Raw genomic sequence first — 23,518 nt, 5'->3', positions numbered from 1 at the left:
GAAAAGGTTTAAAAACGAACGACGGAGGTTTTGTGGTGGGAAAGGCTGGGGCTCCGGTGGGCGGGAGAAGCTCAACATGCAGTTCCTTCGTTAGTTTTGCCCGAATGGACCACGTGAGCGCATTTGGCGGGGAATGCTAGTATTCATTATTCACCAAAGCTGGTTTTGTGGATAGCATCTCAGACCAGTGCTGTTTGGGTCTTACTTGGGCTATTACCACAGTTCCCATTTCCTGGTTACTGCTCTTTCTTCTTGATCATTACAATAGACACATTATTAGGACCCCCCTACCAACCACTATGGCCCAATCCTCCCACCGGGATGATTTCTTCCAAACCACGTTCGTCACTCTATTACCTACCGCCCAGCTCCTATCCGCAAGCTAGTCGCTGATGCCCCACGCCTCCCAGAGCCGCCCTTGATGAGCAGAAGCGAAAGGATGTTAAATCACAAAACACCAATGGCGATCCCATCCGTCTTCAGAGTAAGATTCTCGCAGTCGCAGCCGATCCTTTGAGTACTGGGTCCGTCTATGTCGCTCAGAGTGGTGGTACGGTTAGGAAGGTCATACTCGAAGTAGGTGCATGGTAATCTCGCTGCTGGATGCCTTACGAATATCCCGGCTAAGCCGTTTCTTTCCCTTCTCGTCTCTCCCTTATAGACCGGTGAAACTGCAGCTCTCTTCAAAGGCCCGACTGCCCCCGTTACGAGTATATGCTTTAGCCCCAATGGCCGGTTGCTGTTTGCGGGGTGCTGGGACAAGACGGTCTGGAGTTGGGATGTGGAATCGAGGGAACCGAAGTTGCGCTACGAGGGTCATACCGACTTTGTAAGGTCTGTTGTCAGCACGAGACTACAAGGTCAGGATGTCCTTGTCTCGGGAGGCGCCGATGCACAAATCATGGTATTCGACATCGCAACCGGCCAGCGCCTCGCGGTGATGAAGGGGCATGCAAAGGGGATTCAGGACCTCGCCCTCGATCCCGTTTCCCTCGACTCAGACGGGCCCGAATTGATTGTGTTCAGTGCGGGTAGTGACCGAGAGATTCGTCAATTTGACCTTTCTACTGGCAGTAAAGACCTTACTGGTACAGAAGCTCTTCTCGCCCACGATACCAACGTCCACAAGCTTTTCTTTGACCGCGACGCTGATCTCTGGACTGCTTCGGCGGACAAGACATCCAAGTGTCTTGTGAGAGACGATGGATGGAAGCCCAACTTGACGCTGACTCACCCGGATTATGTGCGAGACGTAGTGGTTTACGAACGAGGAGGCTGGGTGATTACTGCGTGCCGAGATGAGGAAGTTCGCGTGTGGAATCGATCGGTGCGTACATATTCATTATTCCCAAGCCACGGTGTATTCTATGCGATGAAGATTTGACTGACAATCGTGCTTTCTACTGGACAGACCGGACAGCTTTACCATACCTTCTCCGGCCACTACGAAGAGGTTACGGGGCTTGTGCTTCTCGGATCGACTGTAGTCAGCGTCAGTATCGATGCCACTATCCGCCAGTGGTCCTTGAAACCCGATGAACTCGAAATCGCAGTAGCAGAGGCGAAGAAAAACAACGAGGACGAGGAGGAAGAGCAACAAAATCCGGGAACGATGCTGACGGAAGAAGAGGAACGGGAACTGGCGGAACTAATGGCCGAGGACTGAGTGCAGTTGCGTTGCTTGCCCTGGCCCATTATTGGTGGGGCGAATCGAGCAACAGGGATGTTACCACGCCGTACGGAGAAGAGCCTAGACAACAACTCGTAGATCTATAGAACGTCCTCTGTAGGCACACTCGCAAGGTTGTGTAGGGGGGACATGTACCGAGTAAGGAGCAAGTGCACACGTGACCAGTTGATGCACCCATGACGCACGACGGCCGACGATCTCCCGGATGCGGGCCAGTCTAACGCGGGCACATGCTGCTTCCTCGCTCCTGCTCCATCCTCCCCCTCATCCCACTAGCTCGTTCTTCCTGCTGCCCTTCTGCCTTATACCTCTATCTAGTTGGCTCTTCCTTGCCACCACGACTCGTGGCCTGCCGTTCCTGCCCCATCTTGATTCCTCTTTCCTTTCTGGTCGTTCTTTCAAGCTCCTAACCCCCCTCCCCCCTCCCCTGTCTAGCTTGAATAGCCGGGATCCAACCGCGGAGGTGGTATCTTATCAAACGATTTCCCCGTCTTTCACAACGTGCCTATCCGAGGCTGTGTACCCTTCTGGGCTGGGTAAATCATCTATCAATCTAAGTGGATCACGGTGTGAATGTCCTACGGCCTCAGCAGGATGGCTGCTCCATTAGCCATGCACCACGATGGCGCGACCGATGCCGGTCCGAAACTTGTCAACCGACTGCACGAGAGCCGATCGCCTTATGTGAGTTCGGACAAACCCCTGCCCTCGCGTCGAAAACTGACTCGTGGATAGGTTAGGGCGCATATGAACAACCCAGTGGGTTGGCAGCTATGGGATGCGGAAGCGATCGATCTGGCCAAACGCCATAACCGGCTGATCTTCCTCAGTATCGGTTATTCGGCTTGTCACTGTAAGTTCTCTTTTCGCGACGCGTGGTGGCCGCGCGATGTCCTAATACCAAGCCAGGGTGTCACGTAATGGAGAAGGAATCATTCATGTCGCAGGAGGTGGCTTCCATTCTCAATCAATCTTTCATTCCAATCAAGGTCGATCGCGAAGAGAGGCCCGACATCGACGATGTCTATATGAACTACGTACAGGCCACCACTGGCTCTGGAGGCTGGCCTCTGAACGTCTTCTTGACTCCTGATCTGGAGCCGGTCTTCGGTGGTACCTATTGGCCGGGCCCCAACTCCTCCACCTTGACGGGCAATGGGACGATTGGCTTCGTCGAGATCCTCGAGAAACTAAGCGATGTTTGGCAAACACAACAACTACGATGCCGTGAGAGTGCGAAGGAAATCACGAAGCAACTTCGGGAGTTTGCTGAAGAAGGGACACATTCTTATCAAGGTGATCGTCAAGCCGACGAGGACCTGGACCTCGAGCTTCTCGAGGAAGCCTACCAGCATTTTGTTTCTCGATACGATCCTCTCCACGGTGGCTTTTCCACTGCGCCGAAATTTCCCACACCATCTAACCTAAGTTTCCTGTTACGTTTGGGCATCTATCCGACTGCGGTTGCAGACATTGTTGGACGCGATGAATGCGCCAAGGCAACTGCCATGGCTGTTGACACGCTTATCAGTATGGCGCGCGGGGGTATTCGGGATCATATCGGCCACGGCTTCGCACGATACAGTGTTACTGGTGACTGGGGCCTGCCACATTTCGAAAAGATGCTGTACGATCAAGCACAGCTCTTGGACGTCTATGTGGATGCATTCAAGATTACTCACAACCCCGAGCTGCTGGGTGCGGTTTACGACCTGGCTACCTACTTGACTACCGCACCCATTCAATCGCCAACGGGCGCGTTCCACTCGTCCGAGGACGCAGATAGCCTGCCCACACCCAATGATACCGAGAAGCGAGAAGGTGCTTTCTACGTCTGGACGCTGAAGGAACTGACACAAGTGCTGGGCCAACGAGATGCTGGAGTTTGCGCCCGTCATTGGGGTGTCCTGCCTGACGGGAACATTGCACCTGAGAACGACCCACATGATGAGTTCATGAATCAAAATGTTCTATCAGTCAAGGTAACCCCAAGCAGGCTCGCAAAGGACTTTGGCTTAGGAGAAGAGGAAGTGGTGAGGATCATTAGAGCCGCGAAGCAGAAACTTCGGGATTATCGCGAAAGGACGCGCGTGCGCCCCGATTTGGACGATAAGATCATCGTTGCCTGGAATGGGCTGGCCATTGGTGCGCTGGCTAAGTGCAGTGCACTGTTCGAGGAGATTGAGAGTTCAAAAGCGGTACAATGCCGAGAGGCAGCTGCTAAGGCGATTAATTTCATCAAGGAGAATCTATTCGAGAAGCCTACTGGACAGCTCTGGCGCATTTATCGGGATGGTGGCAGGGGCAACACCCCAGGTTTCGCTGATGACTACGCGTACTTGATCGGCGGACTGCTGGACATGTACGAGGCTACATTTGATGACAGCTACCTGCAGTTCGCCGAGCAACTACAGAGTGAGTATCCTCGAATGTTTAGGCAAAAGACTTGCGCTGCTAACATTCTTGCTAGAATATCTCAATGATAACTTCCTTGCATATGTGGGGACAACACCGGCAGGATATTATAGCACACCTTCCACAATGACATCAGGGGCTCCGGGTCCACTTCTTCGCCTGAAGACCGGCACGGAGTCGGCCACGCCGGCTGTCAATGGGGTTATTGCCCGCAATCTGTTGCGCCTCGGAAGCCTGCTGGAAGACGAGGGATACAAGACGCTTGCCCGGCAAACGTGCCGCTCATTTTCCGTGGAGATACTCCAACACCCCTTCCTCTTTGTTGGACTTCTGGACGCTATTGTTGGGTTGGAGACAGGAACACGGAATGTCACCGGCGTATTCTCTACAGCCGTGACTGAGGGCAGTGTCCAAGCTTCCGAAGGGGTGATCAGAAAGACAGATGAGCCAGTCTGTGTGCGGGACATGATTGTACAGAAGATTCGGGCGGAAGCCGGATTGGCGATATCGACTGCGACAACGACCGCATCTCTTGTGGATATTCGAGCGTCTCACGTGGGAGACTTTGTAGGGAATCAATCTTTCTGGTTACGGACGCGAAATCCGTTGTATAGGGAACTGAAAGCGTCCGAGACGACAAAAAATCATCTCATGGTTTGTGAAAGTGGGCGATGCCGGATAGTGAACATAGTATGAACTGTACAACTGAATGGAAATATTTTTGGTATATCTTCAGGCCTTGGATGACGTGAGAGTTCAACTCTATAGTGTTTGTTTGTATGTAACCAGTCAATCAAATTGGTGACAAAATCCAAGATAATGCCGATGGGATAGCGCTCTACATAGTTACTAACCATCACCCCAGCTTGCGTATGACTGACAAAGTAACTAGTAGTCTCAGCATCTCTGCAAATGGTCAGTCAGGAACCCAATAAGCGATACGCTTGAGCATCGTTCCACCGCATCAGTCTCACAGATCTGTTTCATGTGGTTTGCTTACTACAAAGAGGGTGACACAAAATTGGGTCTGAGGGGTTATCTTATGTGCAATTGTTTCCATTCTTTGTTTGAGTCTGGGTTTCAGTTTCATCGGTTGTTTCAACCATACCTACGTCATTGTTCGATTCCTTTTTTTTATCCGTCTTTTCTTTTTTTCTGCTTGAGTGTCGGCGAGGATCTGGACTTAGTACCAGTCAAGATCGAGATCCCGGGTTGGTTGGTTGGTTGCCTGCTGAAGGTTGGAGGGATGTTGATTGCTGTGATTGGCTGGGGATGGAAATTACTTTGATGTGGTAGTACAGTAGAGTGTGTTTGAGGTGCTGTGATCTGTGATCTGTCTATCTTGTCGGAAGGGATAATATACATCCGCTTTGAGTGATTAAATGATTGAGTGACTATCATTTCGCTGTGGACAGGGTATATAATTAATGCCTCATGCGTGGAAGTCGGGACAAGTTGGGGGAAATAGTTCGAAAAACTACTACTACTAGTATGAGCCCATATGTAACATAGGATTCTGGTGTCTGCTAGTTATTTAGCATCATATTATATATCTCGTGCACTGCTAGTAGTAAGACTTGATTAGTATGTGTGTACAACTGGATATCATTTCAACATAGGCTCAATCATGTGAAAATGAAGTGCCGTGTCACAAAATATATCATAACGGGTAATACCACGACGAAGTACTATTGACTTTCTGCCCACATTAGGTTCTGTAAACGACAACATACAAACCACCACAATTCTAATCTCATTACGATATTGAATGTTCTCTTCGATAGAATATAGAAAATATAGACTCTACAATCCATTCTAGATATCTGTATTATGGGACAAACTGCCAGAGAGGGGCGCAACTCGGAGCCGAAATTTGGTGCCGGGATGCTCCGCTAATCAAGCGAGTTTGTTTGGCTGTTACATGCGTACGTATCCGCCTCAGGGTGGAAATGCATCCGAGGGTTGGGTCATCCCATTCAATGCAGAGAATTGGAAATGGTTCGGGTGAAGTTTGTCGCTAAGCTCTTCCTCATTAAGTGTATGATGTGTATGTGTGCAACGTAAGCTAGTAGATGTCATGTGGATTGTAGATGAAGTTAATTTTGCTATGTAGACTATGTTGTCGACACTTGTCCGCCAAGCTCAATGCTAAACGCGCAAGTAGCCGATGTATCCGAACGATGGATTGGAGGGATGACAGGTGATTCGTACTTCGTTGTTATGCTTTGAAAATAAACACCCTTCTAATTCTTTGGAAATGCACACGTGTGCGTGTGTATCCGTGCGAAGTTAGGCAGAAAAATAATATCTCAATTGTTCTACCATGGCAAGCGTGCAAGGTACAAGGTGTGTATCCATGGCCAGGTTGTTGCTTACGACTTGTCGAAATTTTCTTCTAGAAGAAGGTATCCAAGGATCCGATGCAGTGGCAAAGAAGATTTACTTGAAAGCGATGACAATGATTGCTTGGTGTAGAATGAACTTCAAAGACGATGATAAATCTGAATGTGATTGAAGTGTCTTTATCCGTTTGGAACCATGGAACGGGGGAGGGGGTCTGTGTGTCGAAGCAAAGAGACTTTATCCCCTCTCGCGAACCTCTCTCCCCCCCCCCCCCTCTCTCTCTCTCTGTGTGTGAAGCTCTACAAGTGTCATGGGCGTTTGTACCAAAGAAAGGCTAGCAATGGTGCAATTCCCACCGTGTGTGTTCGTCTAGACTATCTAAGGGGAAAAAGCCGTCCGTTAGATGGACTCCATCCTAGGCACGGCATATCCATGGTTCTAGAACTTCTACACATCACCCTCTTAACTAGATGACGGGAATCTCCACGACCAAGTGTAAGTAAGTGGTCCTGGGGCAATACTGGATAGACAGGTCCTCGGGAAAAGGTCTGGATACTACTCCGTATCGAGCTGCGAGGCAAAGAAAGAGAGAAGCTGGAGCCGGGCCACTAGACTACTTAGTAGACTAGCTCCAGGTACCCAATCTCCGAAAGATGATGGGAAGGCCACAAGTGAAACGTTAGCGAGCGCCATCCTGGTTGTGAGTGGGTCGGTCAGTTGCCAAGTTTTGGTGGTTAATCACAGTTAGCGACCCTGCACTTACCCCTGGGAAATACTCGGGTGGTGCTGGAGTGAAATTGGTGGTGGGCGGTGTTCAATCCCGACCCCCAAATTTGCGGTGACCGGGGGGTTAGTTAAGTTGGCTGACTATGAGAGACTTACTGTACTACGTAGAGAGGGGGAGGGCGAGTAGTATGATGATGAGGATGATGCCTGTTCGTCATTGCTCTCTCCGCTCATATTATTGAGTTTAATAATCTCGAATAGATTATCTTACATTGACATCGGAGAGTTTTCCTTCGGAGCTTCGCAGGTGCTCAATTCTTGGTAATCCTGGGCATGACGAACGTTAACCGTTTCTGCAAGAGAGTGAAGAGTGATGGTCACCATGATCCATTGACAGGCATTGGTCTGGACTTTTGGGATGGACCAACAACGAGAGGAGTGACTGTGTGCTTCCACCAGCACCAGCCAGCGTGGAATTGGAAGAGACCCAAAGGATGGGTGGTGGGTTGTTGATTCCATTGCGACCGTGGGAAGACCCACCGTCAGCGTATCAACCTGGAACGGGGCGTTGATTGGCTCTTAAGAGCCCGTTCCTGAAACGGGCGGCATGCGCCTTGACCCAGAGTAGCTTAGTGGCGAGCCAGGGGCACGGGATTTTTGTTCGACGGTTGGACAATCCAATCCCTGCAAAATGCCCTCTTTTTCTTTGGGTCCCCAACTTTTCCAGGGGCAAAAATGAAAAATAATACAGAAAAGAAAAAAAAAAACATCTCGTCACTGGAAGCTAGTAATTATGTTAGATTTGCCGGTTGCCGTGAGGCGCGATGTCGGGCCGCCTTATGGCTGTACACAGTATAGTAGTTATTCTCTCTATCTCTCACTCTCCCGCGTCTGCAACTCTTTCTGGACCCAACATCGTCTCAGGTCTCAGGGACGTGGAGGTCAGAGACCCTGGCCCTGGAAGATTCCTTGTCAGAACGCCATGAGCGGGAATGTATCATCAACCAAAAGGGACTGGTCGACCAGCTTATCGTAGACGATCCTCTTTGCTATTCTTCCACAAAAATCCCTACTGTGTATCCCACCCCTCCCTTCCCAAACTCCGGGTACGCGCTCGTGGTTGGGACATACGTAGTTAGTTACTCGGGGGAAAAAACAATGGACACAGGCTCCAAGGCACGGCATTCCGTGGAACTACGCCGGTGTACACGCGAGCTGAACCGATATTAATGCGCTGGGGGCACCGCATGGCGTTTTTGAAAGAGTGAATTGACCTTTCTCTGTCTTCTGTTCTGAAAGAAATTGGCTGGTCAAAGGATGCTCGCCTGTCTGCTCACTCGGGACAGGCCCCCATCCATGACCCATCGCGACGTCGAGATCCGTCCAGAACCCACTCGTATATGAAGCTACCCCCGTCTGAATTAATTTGCGTTTAATTATCAGAGATCGCCGACCCCACCGGGTACACGCCGCCCGCTGGAGTCGCCCTCCTTTCCGTGATTAAGTTGCCGCCCCAACTCCAGCTGCTCTTCTGCTCGCTCCAGACTATATTATCACTTCACGCCCGCTCGCCCTTCGTTCTTTACCGTTGGCTTTTCCCACCGTTCCCTTCAACCTTTCTCTTACCTTTCGCCTTTATTTTTGGGTGCACTTGTTTCCACTCCTTCAAAAAAGTGTTTCCTCTCCCTGAAGGCTGTCATTCTTTTGTCCATACGTGCTGGTTATTCGTACATATACACAAACACACACTCTCACCCCCCTTCGGTCTTACCAACGCAACCAACTTCGCAGTCGATCTGCATTCATCGCCAGAAAAACTCTATAAACTGATATCTGCCATATACTGTTTCGTGCCTGTTGATCTCTTGGCCGCATAACTTCCCGGAGAAGTCGATCTCAATCGGACACAGTTGAACTGTAGTAAATCATCTCTTAGCTCTGGCAAAGACAAACCAACAACCCCTCATTCAATCATGCGCTACTCTCTCGCTCTGGGTGCCCTTTGCGCCGCTGGTGCCTTGGCCAACAATGTTGACAAGCGTTCTTATGTGACCGACTGGACCATCGTCACCTTGACCACCACCATCACCGAGTACCCTACTCCCACGGTCTATGAGAACGTCGCCGCACAAGAGGCTTCTGCTGCTGCTTCTTCCTCCAGCGCCGCTGCCGTTGCCGCTGCCGCCGAGTCCTCCAGCTCTGCCGCTGCTGCTGCTGCTGCTGCCGCCTCTGCCTCTGCTGAGGCCTCTTCCTCCGCCGCTGCCGCTGCCGCCGCTGCTGCTGAGGCCAGCACTTCGTCTGTTGTCACTCCTGTCGTGGAGACCACCGCCGCTGCGACCACTGCTGCTGCTGCCACCACTGCCGCTGCTGAGGAGGTTGCTACTTCCTGGACCTCCGCCTGGACTTCCGCTTGGACTTCGTCCTGGTCTTCGGCTGCTGCGCCGACCACCACCCTTGCGACCTCAACCTCGTCCAGCGCTAGCTCGACCGCCACCAACGCTTACCAGTCCGCGGTTCTGTACAACCACAACGTCCACCGTAGCAACCACTCTGCTAGCTCCCTTGAGTGGTCTTCGGACTTGGAGTCGAGCGCCTACACCCTGGCCGCCAAGTGTGTCTATGAGCACGACACGTAAGTGGATCATGCATTCCAGAACCCCCCTGTTTCTTGCGCTAACGTAAATCTGCAGTTCCATTGACGGCGGTGGCTACGGTCAGAACATTGGATATGGTGTTGAGTCTTCCGAAATTGGCGTTATGATCACCAACCTCATGTACAACGACGAGATGGGCTACTACACCGACCTGTACGGCGAGGCCGACCCCGACATGACCTACTTCGACAACTGGGGTCACTTCTCCCAGATTGTCTGGGCCGCCACTACTCACGTTGGTTGCGCTACCGTCACCTGCGACAGCCTGGGTAACGTCGATGCCTCCGAAGCCCTGCCCTTCACTGTTTGCAACTACAGCCCTGCCGGTTAGTATACCCGTCTTCACTAAATATTTTGACAAGAAATTGCTGACAAGCTTGATCCTCTAGGAAACTATGAGGGAGAATATGGCACCAACGTCAAGCGCCCTCTCGGCCAAGCTGTTTACGTTGCGTCATAGATGGCGAGAGATGACTTCGCGTGACTGTGCCTAGGGACCGTCGCTCTTGCACCATGCCAAGGAATAGTCGGTTTCCCTGCACCCGACGGGTAAAACAGTCAGCTTTGCCATGACGGGCGCTGGGGATATCGATGAACTGGGTTAGAGCTGCCTGTGATGGAAGTAAACACTGGTCCCTGATCCATCTGGTGCAAGGGCGATTCTCTGGCCACCGGCCATATGCGAACATCGAACAATGGAGAATCTGACGATCATCAGTCCTTTTTTGAAATTTAAATCTCATTCCGCCTTCACACTGTCTATTTTATTTGATAATAAGCTTGTCTTCTCCCGAGACACGTCCTGCGCTTGTTTCACGCCCGGATCGCCAAGACGCTCTGACGGAGGTCCATCTGGGGAAGATCTACCTTACCGCTTGCCCGAAGTACCGAAACAGGATCCACCCGACCTCGGAGCCCGCGGGCTAGAGCAGGTGCACGGCGTGACTTTCTTCTTTCTGCTTATCTTCACCTGTGAATATTTTATCTGTTGACTTTTTGCTTTTTTTTCTTTCTTTGCTTTTAATGGGGCTCGATGAGAGACAATATGACTCGTTGCCCTTAGACTAGATGATCTTCATTTCTTGTGTGTGAATTATGATTCGGGTATTTTGCAAAGCGGGTGTGTGTGTGGATATGGGGCGCCCCTGATTTAGAATCGGTACTTGCTTCGGGATGATTAAAAGCCAAATGATGAGACCTTTTTCCAAAACACCTGGCCACGATTGTGTGTGGGAGAGAAGTAAGTCAGTGAAGTTAGTTAACACCAGTTTTAGTGTAGGATAATGTCAGCGGGTAGTCCTGTGTCCATGTCTCTATCTTTCTCTCTATTCTCTTATCTTGTCAGCGCGGCTGTCCCGCCCCACCCACGTGACTGCAGCCTGTGGTGTCAGTTTTCGCCTTCTGAATAAGCCCAGGTGATTGCCTTTTTTGGGGGAAGGAACTTAGAATCTGGCAGCTTCTCCTCCCCGCAACCAGACTTTCCACAGTCTCCCTTCGTCCGAAAACGTCACCAATTGGTCTGCTCTCGTCCAGGATTATTGCCACATGTTCCAATCCTTCTACTAGTTGCTTCCAGGCGCTATCGACTAGGATTGCATTCGTTAGAGCCCTTCCATCTCTCATTAAACTACTGTCTAATGCGGTCACTGCAGTTGACCCGTCTGTACCACTTCACCTAATTTCAGCTGGGTTGTGCTCGTCTATTGGCTGTGCCCTTCAAAATCCCCGAGTACGTGTCTCTTAAGTGCTACAGTGCTAGTACTATCTCTAGCAGTTGCTCCTACTGCCTTCTGTGTCTTTCTGCCATGGATACTCGGCTTCACATGATCGTTTCCTCCCCCGCAGTTCCCCATCTCATCTTCCCTCTGGTACTGCCACAGGCACAACCCTTAGGACCGGATGGAGCTCTTCGCACATTCCTGGCCTTTCCCTTCATTTTTCTTTCCCCTGGGGATGTTGATGATAAGTACTTATATGGGTTCTTAAATGCTTAGGTAGCAGCAGCAGCAGTGCGTTCGCGCACCAGAGCTTTCCCGCCTCCACCTCGTACGGCCCACCGGGCCTATCGCGCATATCTCTTGGCAGGCCAGCTGGATATACTTCCCTCTGCCCCTCTAACCAGACTTCATCCGTTCCCCCGATATCCCGTTTACCTGCTTGCCTTAGGCGCAGCCGCGGACGGTTAGGCCCGGCGAGCTGATCCACTGTGGTTCGAGCCTTTCATCTAGGCGTAGCCTGGTCGCTTTCCTAGTGTTGTCAGCTAAGCTGTAAGTGTCCCTTCCTCCGTCTAACTCCCTTTATCCCGAAGGTACCTCTTGGTTCCACCCCGCGGCCAGCAGTTGCTCCCCGGGTACCATTGCGAAACTGTGTATTGTTCTCCCCTGAGTGGTTTCTACCTATATATGATACCATTTTCGCTGCACGAGTCTTGATTATGTTTTTCTCGATCTCATGCCTCCAACCCTTCTTGATCACATCTGCCTCGTGACGTGAGCCGTGGTCATGAGATAATCCTTCAGCGTTCTGATACTACCCTGCGAACTTATCATAATATCTAACACAACATCTTGCCTCTCCCATCAATCCCTATATTATTCACCCGTCTTCCCATAGATTTCAGTTCAGGACGGGCTGCATTGTGCTGACACCATGTCCTACTCGTCCGTAGCAGTTCGCCACTTCACGGCCCCTAAGCCTTTGGGAAACACAATGGATTCTATCCGTTCGAACTCACCCCCCGAGACCAAAATCAAGCCATCTTCGGTCCCTATGTCGGTGAATGGAGGAACATCAGAGCCGCCCAAGAAGGGCTTGACCTTTGCGAACCAGGATTCGTTACCCAAGTTGCCCATCCCAGATCTTGAGCAGACATGCAAGCGATACCTTGAAGCATTAGCTCCGCTACAGACGCCCCGAGAGCAGGATGAGACCAGGGCAGCCGTGCAGGACTTTCTCAAATCGGAAGGCCCTATTCTGCAGGAGAAGCTCAAGACCTATGCCTCTTCAAAAACAAGCTATATCGAGCAATTCTGTACGTCACCAAACAACGAACTTTCTCTCATGCCTTTTCGAGTCATCTTAGACTGACAGCTTTGGCTCATTGCAGGGTACGATTCTTACTTGAATTACGACAGCCGTAAGTGAATACGTGCATCAAGCCTGGGGAATATGCTGTGCTGATTTACTGTAATAAGCTGTTGTGCTGAACTTGAACCCATTCTTCCTATTGGAAGATGACCCGACTCCTGCGAGAAATAATCAGGTTACCCGAGCAGCCTCACTCGTCGTCTCTGCCTTGTCGTTCGTCCGTGCCGTGAGGCGGGAGGAGCTTCCCCCCGACACTGTCCGGGGCACGCCTCTTTGCATGTATCAGTATTCTCGCCTATTCGGAACAGCGCGCGTCCCGACCGATAACGGATGCGTAATAAGCCAGGATCCGCATGCGAAACATATTGTTGTCTTGTGTCGGGGTCAGATCTATTGGTTCGATGTGCTGGACGACAACAATGATCTGATCATGAACGAAAAGGATATTGCAGTTAACCTCCAGGTTATCATTGGGGATGCAGAACAGACACCCATCCATGATGCTGCGAAAGGAGCGCTTGGTGTGTTGAGCACAGAGAACCGCAAGGTCTGGTCAGGATTGAGAGATATCCTCACCAAGGATGAAGGGTCAAACAACGCAGAATGTCTCAATATCGTGGACACCGCTTTGTTCGTTCTGTGCTTGGACTACACAGAACCACACAACACGTCGGAGCTTTGCGCCAACATGCTCTGCGGAACGAGCGAAGTGGTCCGAGGAGTGCAGGTCGGCACTTGTACCAACCGGTGGTATGACAAACTTCAGATCATTGTGTGTAAGAATGGCAGTGCGGGCATCAACTTCGAACACACTGGCGTAGATGGCCATACGGTACTCCGGTTTGCCAGCGATGTCTATACGGACACCATACTCCGCTTTGCTCGGACGATCAACGGCCAGGCACCGACCCTCTGGGCGACGTCTAGCCCTGATCCTGCGAAGCGCGACCCTCGAAGCTTCGGCAATGTCAGCACAACCCCCCGCAAGCTCGAATGGGATATGGTGCCTGAACTCAGCATTGCTTTGCGGTTCGCCGAGTCCCACCTCTCCGATCTACTGCAGCAACACGAGTTCCAAGTGCTCGACTTCAAAGGATTTGGCAAAAATTTCATCACTTCTATGGGCTTTTCCCCTGATGCATTCGTGCAGATGGCCTTCCAAGCAGCCTACTACGGGCTCTACGGCCGCATGGAGAACACCTACGAACCTGCTATGACTAAGGTTTTCCTACACGGTCGAACAGAAGCCATCCGGACGGTGACCAACGAATGCGTGGACTTTGTTAAAACGTTCTGGGGGGACAACCCGGCAGAGCAAAAGGTGAGCGCGCTGCGCAAAGCGACCGAGAAGCATACCGCCATCACGAAGGACTGCTCGAAGGGTCAGGGACAGGATAGGCATCTTTACGCGCTGTACTGCCTGTGGCAACGATCCTTCGATGACGGCGCGTCGTCGGCGAACAACAGCGTCATCAGCAGCTCCAACGGGTACACTAGCCCTGTGGAGACAGCGTCCATTGATTCGCCCAAGTCTTCCACGTCGTTATCGGAAGATGGACTGTCATCCAATGGCTACAGTGTACGTGGGGTGCGTACCATGCCCGCTATCTTCAGCGACGCTGGCTGGGATAAGATCAATACCACCGTGCTGTCGACCTCCAACTGCGGAAATCCGTGCCTCCGGCACTTTGGCTTCGGGCCTACGTCTGCGGATGGCTTTGGCATTGGCTATATAATCAAGGACGATTCGATTTCGTTCTGCGCCTCGTCGAAGCATCGACAAACTGCGCGTCTGATGTACACGTTGGAATCGTACCTGATGGAGATCCGAAAGCTGCTGCGCACGGTCACCCACCGGCCTGCCAGCCCTCGCACGAGCAGGGCACGCGAGATGGAGATGATTGCCGAGCGGCTCCAGGGCGATCACCGCCGGGGCCGGATCGTCCGGGGGGACCCGGGCCAGCTGCATCGGGGCGCCGAGACACCCACGACGGACAGCGGAGAGCTAGAGGACGATGGCATGGGCGGATGTAAGTGCACCTTTGGAAGTGTGTTCCCTTGCGTTTAACGACACAGCTACTGACCACCGAATCAGATGGATTCTTTGATGCAGGGATGTTGCTCCACGCGCTCAAGGGGCTGAATGCAGACCGGGAGCGGGGCGCCGATAAGCCCGAGAAACGTCGGTTTGTCGGGAAGAAGCTGCGGCTGAATGATTATTGAGGTTGCCTTGGGGGCTGTGGGATGAGCTGGCGTGGTCTACGGAGGTCCATGCATTGTGTGTTATGTTTTGGTTTCCGTCACTCATGCTCCTGATTTAGCCATGATGGGTGTTCGGCGTATATACACTTGATTGATACCAATGCGATAGATGATTTGCAGGTTTGCATTTCCCTGGTAGGAATTTTGCCAATGTTCCCCACCATCTCTTTTGGATGAGATGCATAAACCTTGGGTGCCGACACTGCATCCACATCCAGATGGCGATGAAACAGCTGTCTGTCCTACTTACAGTACATCCCTTCCGCACGCCGCTAGCCGACGCAGACCACGCCACACGCACGCCGGTTGAGTTTTCATTTCCCGGGGTCTGTTGTAGCCAGTAACAGTAGCCTAGCAAGTCTATTATGGATGTTGGTAGTAAAGTAACCACAACGAATCCAATTAATTAATCAGCTTGCACGATCTCGATCCTCTCCATGAGACCGGCCCGGTAACACCTTTAATCTCGGTAGGTTGCTTCCTTTAAACTAGACTAGAATCATGCCACTGGGCAATATTACACGTACGCTCCTGCTACGGTAGTATACAGTAATAATCAAATGGACCGCACTCAGGCCATCACGGGATCTTCTCTTCTTCCCTACGCAAATGGACAAAAGAAGAAAGAAAGCAGACAACAAATCATTCTTCGTTGATTATCTATTTGATGAAATTATGGATGGATGGGACGGATGGATGGATGCCAACTGACCGACCCTCCCGATTACGAACGATTGAGCTGGAGCCAATCAGGGAGGCGGATTTGCACAATGCTTGGGTGTGTCTGCCAGTAGTTGTTGTTAGGTAGTGAAGGTGGTGGTGGTTGTGGTGGTTGTTCACGCCACCCGCTAGTAGATTTGTGCCCAACGCTGTCTTGCATACTGCATACTACTAGTGGACTTCCATCTGATCAGTGGGTTATTGGGTGGGTTTAGTAGAGAGGTCTGTTCTGGGGGTTGGATCAACTAGCGTACCGGTTTTTGAGTGATAAGAGGATTCTCAACTGCATATGGTCGGTATGGGAAGTTTGAATTTACATTGTGTAGATACATAGTAGTAAGTTGTATTGACTACTCAGGACGCAATACCGTCTTACTACTAGTCCAGGTGTAGTAGTACCTACAGTCAAGGTAGTTTGTCGTGCATATGCATGTGTATATATGTACGTGTATGTATGTATGTATGTATGTAAAAAGTATATATGTCAATCAGTCCTTTTCGTATGTAAGTAGATGGTGTGTGTGATAGTTGTTGGATGGCGTTGCGGTGATGGTGTATAATAGATTCGGGTTGTTGTTGATATTATTCCGGTGTTGGGCTACTACTACTACTATTATTCAAGTTTGAGTTTGGTTATATTAGTTTACGAGGTGTGAGGTAGTAGAATTATGCTATATTTATATGCAGTATTGCTTTTATGTAGGTACATGGTTTATTGTTGCATTGTTAACCGGCTTGTGTGTTACCTGCCTAGCTGGTTGACTCGACAGGAGTAGATAGACCATTCCCACGGTAACAATATCCCGTATCGTCTATCATAATTAAACTTCCATAACAAAGACAAAACCCATACCTAACTACGTGCTAGATACTAACTAGTCATTCAGTAATAGAGAGAAAAAAAAAAAAAAAAAAAAGAAAAAGCCGCCTTTACCACCGGTTAAATAACCATCCAATGGTATACTCGGCTGGTGAGATCATACCGATCAGACCCCTTCCTGTTAGTGCTAACTAAACCACTTAGTGAAGATCAAATTGTTGAACTAAGAAAGACTACTGCTGCAGTACTAGGCGTAAGTTAGGAAAGTATGCAGTGTTCTGCTTCCAGGGAATTTCTGCCGGTCCGCCGCTATCCGAATTTCGCCAAAATGCAATTCTGCACAGCCTACAGCGTGCTGATGTCTACCGCGTGGTGTATTCTGCGTCCCACAGTAACTTCCATTTAACACACATCTATTTTTTTTTTACTTTTTTTTGCCCCGGTATGACGCTAACCATAACGGGTACTGGTGCTGTGTCTAATCCCGGCCAGTCATGTGCTGCACGTGATTCTTCCTGGCGTCAACTCGAGAGAGAGAGAGAGAGAGAGAGAGAGAGTTGGCTGGACAATCCCAGAAGTTGAAGTATTATTACATAGAAGACACTACTACTACGACGAGTAAAGGGTAGATATTAATCTCCCATAGTCTATTGACAGGGGGAGAAACCTCATTCTTTATACTTTCACTTTTCTTTCATATCGATTTCAGTTGCTTGTTGTATAAAGTGAGTATCTTTAATTCCCTCATACTATCTGGACTTGTTGTTTCAAGTTGGTGTGTCTATCTGTCTTGTTTGCCTGCCTGCCTGCCCTGCCTGCATTTCCCGACACCGGAGACGTGCTGAGATCTGCTCGCGGCCGGGACCAGATTACGTGCCTTTACTCGACTGAGTATCGCGCCGCGGAGTTGGTGCCTTAAGAGTCAAATTTCAGGCGCTCAGGCTGCGGCTGGTGCTGCTGTTACTGCTGCTACTCTTCTGTTACTTGCTCTGTTACTCGTTGCTATTACTGCTCTCTTACTGCTAGACTGGTTCAGTGCAGTCAGTCAGTGCAGACGACAGCAGCAGTAAGTAATCATCAATTATTCCTTCCACTCTTCTACCAATCCGTTGCATTTCCACACACCTCATTTCCCTTTTTCTCTCTTTTCTATTTTCCCAAGAGTCAGGCCATCGTGCTCTGGCCCGGATCCACAGCTTGGACCGTCCGACGTGACGCTGAATGCTGGGATTGGCTCTGCCGCCTTCCCTTTTCCTTCATCTCCCCCTGCCTTCCTGCTTGCTGCTTGCTGCTAGCGTCCCATCGGCCCTGCACTCGTTGGCGAACATCCTTTGCTGCTTGGTCCTGCACCCACGGCAAATCTTCTCGCTCCATTGCCCTCAAACCGGAGGAGGGGCTTGCTTGACCTGACTTGCGCTCTCTCTGCCAATGCGGTGGTGATACTGCTGCTGATACCGATCTCATCATCCACTTGCTAATTTTACTTCCACCCACCGTTCCACCCGCTCCCTATCTTTTATCGGTTTCCCTGGTTGTTTTCTGCTGCTTCGCATGATCCCTATACCCAGCAATTTGTCTCTGGGAGCTCGGATCATCCAGCCTTGCAGTCCACCACCAACCCTTTCTTCCTTCGTCATCACTACTACTACCACCACTACTACTACTGCTACCACCACTGCTACTACTACCTCTCTTATCTTGTACCCCCCAATAATACCCAGTTTCGTTTCGCCAGCCTTAATAATCCTTCCTTTTTGATTTTTATTTTATTCTATTTTCCCTTCCCTCCTTGACCTCGTCGGAATTCTAACTGCGACAAGAAACGACCCAAAAGGTTCCTGCGCCATATTGACCCGATCTACAGCACAAGTCCTTTCCGACCTCTTAACGTCCTCTCCCCCGACCGCTGGGAATCCCTCTCCTGCCGTCGATCAGCGGTCGCATATTCCGTCGACGGCATCCTTATCGACATCCGACCAATTTCACCCTTCGTTCTTCCCATCTTGAGATGATGGCGGCAGCGCTTGATCAACCCCTTTTCGACCCGATCGCCGGCGCTCCGGCGACCGATGCAGCCTCAATCACTCCTCCCCAGAGCGTGAACGGCAAGAAGGAGGTTCCCGATGGGGTTCCGTCAGAGCTGTCGGATCTCGAGCTCGATCCCAATGTCAACGGCGCCAAGGAGATACCATCGGTAGAGGCGGACGATGAGGAGATCGAGCCGGACCACTACTATGGTGGCGGCAAGATTCCGGTGTTCAAGCCGGTGAGTCCTCCCCCATGTTTACGCCATCCCGGTCAAGGTATGGGCTAATGGGCATCTCAATAGACTATGGACCAGTTCCGCGACTTCCAATCGTTCATCAACAAGGTCGAGGAGTATGGCATGCGCTCCGGAATCATCAAAGTTATCCCTCCTAAAGAATGGTATGGCTCGGCGCTTGTGCGGACAAAGACTCATGGCAGGACGTGAACTGATGTGGCCAACTTTAGGACCGATTCCCTACCACCCCTTGACGAAGCCGTTAAGAAGATCCGTGTGAAGAACCCAATCATGCAGGAATTCCATGGCTCGCACGGAACCTACACACAAGCGAACATTGAGAGACAGAGATCATACAATCTACCCCAGTGGAAAGCCCTGTGTGAAGAGAGCAGTCACCAGCCACCTGCTCGGAGAGGTGAACGGCGCCGGAATCAGGACCGAGTGACCCGGGCTCCTTCTGCTCCCAAAACCCAGGCCACTCGATCGGACTCTCAGAAACGTCGTGCTGGCCCTGGTCGCCCGCCGAAACGGGCCAACCAGGTGAAGGTCAAGGAAGAACCGCCAGCCGACGAGGGCCTGGATAAGATCAAGCCGGAAGGCCCGCCAACACCCGTGTCTCCCGAATCGAACCCCGTCGAGGCGAAAAACGAGGAACTGAGCGACGGCGAATCCTTGCCCGGCCCGAAGCCCAAAGGACGACAACCCAAGTCTGTCACATCCCGTAGAAAGCACAACAAGGGCGATGCGATCGATTACGTGGACGAAGAAGCCTTCCAAGACTTTGATTACCGCATCGATGACAGCCAGGATTACACCTACGAAAGATGCGAGGAGCTTGAGACCAACTATTGGAAATCCCTGATGTTCAACAATCCCCTGTACGGTGCCGATATGCCGGGTTCTCTTTTCGACGATAACATCACGACTTCATGGAACGTCGCCCGATTACCAAATCTGCTGGATGTCTTGGGACAGAAGGTGCCTGGTGTCAATACGGCATACCTCTATCTGGGAATGTGGAAGGCTACTTTCGCATGGCACCTGGAGGATGTGGATCTTTACAGCATCAACTATATCCACTTCGGTGCTCCCAAACAGTGGTATAGCATCTCCCAAGAAGATGCTCCTCGCTTCGAACAAGCCATGAAGAGTAAGTCTCCGAATCCCGAAATCGGATCTTGGGTCGGTAGGCCGTGGACGCTAATGTTGACTTGATAGGTATTTGGCAAAGCGACGCTAAGAATTGCGACCAATTCCTCCGCCACAAGACCTATCTTGTTTCTCCCAATTTGCTCAAGTCCCAGTACGGCATCACAGTGAACAAGTTAGTACACTATGAAGGCGAGTTCGTCATCACCTACCCGTACGGATATCATTCCGGTTACAACTTGGGGTACAACTGCGCTGAGTCGGTCAACTTCGCAACGGAGAAGTGGCTCGATTACGGACGTGTGGCCAAGAAGTGCAACTGCGAGGCTGATAGTGTCTGGATCGATGTCGACGAGATCGAACGGAAGCTTCGGGGCGAGGCTACCCCAGAGTATTTCGGCGAATACGAAAGCGATCTTGACGAGATCGAAGGTGCTTCGGATCTCCTGACGCCTCCCCGCAGTGTCCCAGAAAAAACATCTACGCGTGGTCGGAAGCGCAAGAATGACGGTGAAACCACCAAGGCGAAACGCATGCGGGTAGCCATGGAAGTTCCCAGAAAGATACCCTGTGTCTTGTGTCCCAATAATCTGGATTACGAGGATCTCTTGCCGACCGAAGATGGCAAATCCCATGCTCACCGTCGCTGTGCCTTGTACACCGAAGAGACCTCCATCCTCCGCGATGAGTCCGGCAAGGAGGTGGTGTGTGACGTGGATAAGATTCCCAAGGCCCGCATGGGTCTCAAGTGTCTCTTCTGCCGTGAAGTACGCGGAGCATGCTTCCAGTGCAACTTTGGCAAGTGCACTCGGTCATACCACGCCACTTGTGCACTTTTGGCGGGTGTACAGGTGGAGCAGGGCCAGGTTGCAGTGATTGCGGATGATGGGAACCAGTACTCGATCCCCAGCGTGGACCTCAAGTGCAAGTATCATCGCCAGAAGAAGCCGTCCTGGATGGCGAGCGGCGAGTCACCCGACTATGACCGCAAACTCATCCAGACGGCACGGGGCTTGGTGGCTGGGGATCTGGTGCAGTTCCAGGCGGACAAGGAAATTAACGGTGCGATTGTGCTCCAGAACCGACCGGAGGAACGGACGTTACTGGTCAAGGTGTTGCCACGAGGGTAAGTTCTGTGCCCCACGAAGAGCCTGCATAAAGAGCCCCGCGGGCCCTCCATTTGTTTGGGGATTGCCCGATCGGGCAATGATGATGTCGCAGGGGCTAACCATTCGATGTGCAGGGATGTAATTGAGTTACCGTACCGGTGGATGCTGGTTGTTCGCAGGAGCAACTTCTCACCGCTGGCTCCAGGTACCAGGCCATTACCAGCCCACTTGGCGCGCAAACCCGAGGCGCGGAAGGAGTTGGAATCGGCAGTACCGGTGGCAGGGAATCCGTTTGGCGATGGGCGATCTCCGTATCAGTGGGCCGAGTTCGAGACGGTGGACAGCACTAATCACCCTAACCACCAGTCCGCCCCACCATCCACGCAGGTCGACCTCAGCAAGAGCGAACAGATCTGGTATTACCTGGGCGAATCCTCCACCGAGTGTAGGGCACAGTATACACACAGCCCTAGCGTGCCTGTCCACAACCCGCGCGCGAATTTCCTGGACAGCGTCAAGTCGCTCGGCGCCGTGATGGCCCGACTCCCCTCTTACCCCCACCATCTCGCTCCGCCTCATCATTATGGTGCTGGTGCTGGTGCTGGTGTTGGTGTTGGTGCTGGTGCCCCTCACCCTCATCTCTTGTCTCCCCTGACCGCCTCTACTGTTGCTGCCGCTTCTGCTGCTGCCGCCACCACTACTGCTGCCACGACCACCACCACGACCACCTCCGCCGCCGCCGCTGCTGCTGCTGCTGCTGCCGCATCCCGCCGCCCTTCCCTGTTGCAGCACGCTCCTCTTGCCCCTCCTCGTCCTGCGCCTCCCACTGCCTCCTCCCCTGCTGCGATGCCGTCTGCTTACCGATCCTTGCCAACTCAATCAGCCCGCCATGCTCCGTATCCCCAGGTCACCAAATCTCACCACCAACAATCCCTTTCCCGTTCGCAGCAAATTCACAATCACCATCACCATCAACAGCAGCGGCAGCAGACCACCAATAACCTCCCCGCCAATAATTTCGCCAATGTCAGAGAGCTTATTGCCCGTCGTCGTCTGGCCCAGATCACCGACCATGCCAATGTTTTCGCCGGGTACAACATTGTTAGCCCGGAGTTGGTCGTAGAGACCCTCCTGGGTCCAATGGGTTCGGTACCACCGCCGACCGGGTTGGAGAAATTGGAGCTGGCCATGGCTCAGCAGCGAGTGCAGCCTCGTGCACCGGATGGAACGCTGTTGCCACTACAACCCCTTAACATGCGGTCCGAGGAGGTGACGCAGTTGTTGCAGATGCTCCGGTTCTCGCTGGTGAGTCATCGGGACCGGCTGGACGTGCTGCAGAAAAAGGAGGCGGAAAACATCAAGCAAGAGGCCACCAACGGAGGGAGCCTTGCTGCCACCAAGTTGCCTCGCAAGTACGCCTACCTTGAGCAGCAGCGGGAGCAGGTGCCGACCGTCTACCAGTCGCCGTACGACATGCCCTCCGGATTCACGGAGTATGCCCAGAAGACCTTTGGCTTGACTCCTTGCCAACCCGAACTGCCCAAGCCCTCTTTGGCAAATGACTATTTTGCCAGCCTCTCCCCGGAGGATCAGGAAAAGATTTTGAAGACGTGTGGCAGTTTCGTTCAGCGAGCCATCGAACGGTCGGCTAGTCACAGCCGCCAAAGCTCCGCCTCCAATCTCCGGCTAGCGTCAGCACTGGCTCAGCAGACTGAGAACCCGACCATCGACATCACCACCGTCGAGGACATGCCATTCCCAAACCTCGATTTCCCGCTGCATGCCGATTCTCCCTGCTCAAGTTTCAGCCGGTCGCATCTGCGGTTCCAGTCCCCCAATGACTTTACCAACCACGGGCCTGAGACCCACCACGACCACCATGACCTCTTTGGGGACCAACAGGCCAACACGAGGTTCTGGCAGCATGGGCCCTGGGCAGCGGGTGATGGTAACACCCCCAACGAAGAGACTCGGCCATTCTTTGGACCTCATGAACGACTCAAGCATGACTATGCTTCCTCCGACATCTCTCTGGGCCGTGGTGGCCCCGGATCTCTGCACTCCGTCGACATGGCCGGCTTCGGCCTGGATGGAACGGACGACCTCTGCAACGTTCTGAGCCCGTGATGCTGGGGGCCGTGCGTGCGTGACCTCATTGTATTTGGCATGCTATCATCACTGCATCATCATGTAACGACTTATCTGGATTGACGACTGCATGACTGGGCGTTTGCGATTTGTTTTGCTTGTTTCTTTGCCATTTCTGTGCCTTTTGAA

General features: G+C 51.9%; 9 protein-coding genes across 9 annotated transcripts; 7 read left to right on the top strand and 2 right to left on the bottom strand.

Annotated features, from left to right (window-relative positions):
* Nucleotides 1-299: 299 nt before the first annotated feature.
* On the top strand, nucleotides 300-1,666 carry An08g05050 (uncharacterized protein; the record flags this gene model as incomplete). The annotated part of the gene is made up of 4 exons (XM_001392585.1): nucleotides 300-340; nucleotides 411-576; nucleotides 662-1,327; nucleotides 1,412-1,666. The coding sequence occupies 4 exons, from the start codon at nucleotides 300-302 to the stop codon at nucleotides 1,664-1,666; spliced, it is 1,128 nt and encodes a 375-aa protein (XP_001392622.1).
* A 646-nt stretch (nucleotides 1,667-2,312) lies between these two features.
* On the top strand, nucleotides 2,313-4,801 carry An08g05030 (uncharacterized protein; the record flags this gene model as incomplete). The annotated part of the gene is made up of 5 exons (XM_059749038.1): nucleotides 2,313-2,374; nucleotides 2,425-2,543; nucleotides 2,600-3,130; nucleotides 3,161-4,105; nucleotides 4,161-4,801. The coding sequence occupies 5 exons, from the start codon at nucleotides 2,313-2,315 to the stop codon at nucleotides 4,799-4,801; spliced, it is 2,298 nt and encodes a 765-aa protein (XP_059604017.1).
* Nucleotides 4,802-5,935: 1,134 nt separating this feature from the next.
* An08g05020 (hypothetical protein) lies at nucleotides 5,936-7,802 on the top strand (the record flags this gene model as incomplete). The annotated part of the gene is made up of 10 exons (XM_059749037.1): nucleotides 5,936-5,981; nucleotides 6,048-6,143; nucleotides 6,219-6,305; nucleotides 6,395-6,469; nucleotides 6,511-6,612; nucleotides 6,822-6,883; nucleotides 6,981-7,083; nucleotides 7,166-7,258; nucleotides 7,482-7,675; nucleotides 7,761-7,802. 10 exons carry the CDS (start codon nucleotides 5,936-5,938, stop codon nucleotides 7,800-7,802), a joined length of 900 nt encoding a protein of 299 aa, XP_059604016.1.
* A 196-nt stretch (nucleotides 7,803-7,998) lies between these two features.
* An08g05010 (uncharacterized protein) lies at nucleotides 7,999-10,288 on the top strand (the record flags this gene model as incomplete). Its single annotated transcript, XM_059749036.1, has 7 exons — nucleotides 7,999-8,145; nucleotides 8,186-8,293; nucleotides 8,474-8,570; nucleotides 8,618-8,869; nucleotides 9,122-9,806; nucleotides 9,865-10,154; nucleotides 10,218-10,288. The coding sequence occupies 7 exons, from the start codon at nucleotides 7,999-8,001 to the stop codon at nucleotides 10,286-10,288; spliced, it is 1,650 nt and encodes a 549-aa protein (XP_059604015.1).
* Nucleotides 10,289-10,429: 141 nt separating this feature from the next.
* Nucleotides 10,430-12,439, bottom strand: An08g05000 (hypothetical protein; the record flags this gene model as incomplete). The annotated part of the gene is made up of 7 exons (XM_059749035.1): nucleotides 10,430-10,532; nucleotides 10,646-10,784; nucleotides 11,193-11,489; nucleotides 11,591-11,699; nucleotides 11,872-12,045; nucleotides 12,121-12,351; nucleotides 12,428-12,439. 7 exons carry the CDS (start codon nucleotides 12,437-12,439, stop codon nucleotides 10,430-10,432), a joined length of 1,065 nt encoding a protein of 354 aa, XP_059604014.1.
* Nucleotides 12,440-12,537: 98 nt separating this feature from the next.
* On the top strand, nucleotides 12,538-15,138 carry An08g04990 (uncharacterized protein; the record flags this gene model as incomplete). Its single annotated transcript, XM_001392580.3, has 4 exons — nucleotides 12,538-12,859; nucleotides 12,935-12,964; nucleotides 13,023-14,945; nucleotides 15,011-15,138. 4 exons carry the CDS (start codon nucleotides 12,538-12,540, stop codon nucleotides 15,136-15,138), a joined length of 2,403 nt encoding a protein of 800 aa, XP_001392617.3.
* A 2,743-nt stretch (nucleotides 15,139-17,881) lies between these two features.
* An08g04980 (hypothetical protein) lies at nucleotides 17,882-18,719 on the bottom strand (the record flags this gene model as incomplete). Its single annotated transcript, XM_059749034.1, has 3 exons — nucleotides 17,882-18,191; nucleotides 18,282-18,414; nucleotides 18,599-18,719. 3 exons carry the CDS (start codon nucleotides 18,717-18,719, stop codon nucleotides 17,882-17,884), a joined length of 564 nt encoding a protein of 187 aa, XP_059604013.1.
* Nucleotides 18,720-18,728: 9 nt separating this feature from the next.
* Nucleotides 18,729-21,262, top strand: An08g04970 (uncharacterized protein; the record flags this gene model as incomplete). Its single annotated transcript, XM_059749033.1, has 5 exons — nucleotides 18,729-18,983; nucleotides 19,059-19,144; nucleotides 19,211-19,398; nucleotides 19,678-20,133; nucleotides 20,202-21,262. The coding sequence occupies 5 exons, from the start codon at nucleotides 18,729-18,731 to the stop codon at nucleotides 21,260-21,262; spliced, it is 2,046 nt and encodes a 681-aa protein (XP_059604012.1).
* Nucleotides 21,263-21,403: 141 nt separating this feature from the next.
* An08g04960 (uncharacterized protein) lies at nucleotides 21,404-23,368 on the top strand (the record flags this gene model as incomplete). The annotated part of the gene is made up of 2 exons (XM_059749032.1): nucleotides 21,404-22,546; nucleotides 22,580-23,368. 2 exons carry the CDS (start codon nucleotides 21,404-21,406, stop codon nucleotides 23,366-23,368), a joined length of 1,932 nt encoding a protein of 643 aa, XP_059604011.1.
* Between the last annotated feature and the right edge of the window lie 150 nt (nucleotides 23,369-23,518).

The sequence above is a fragment of the Aspergillus niger genome, assembly GCF_000002855.4.
Source record: "Aspergillus niger supercontig An08".
Lineage (NCBI taxonomy): Eukaryota > Fungi > Ascomycota > Eurotiomycetes > Eurotiales > Aspergillaceae > Aspergillus > Aspergillus niger.
Note: the sequence above shows the minus strand (reverse complement) of the source record. Positions and strands in the feature narration are given on the sequence as shown.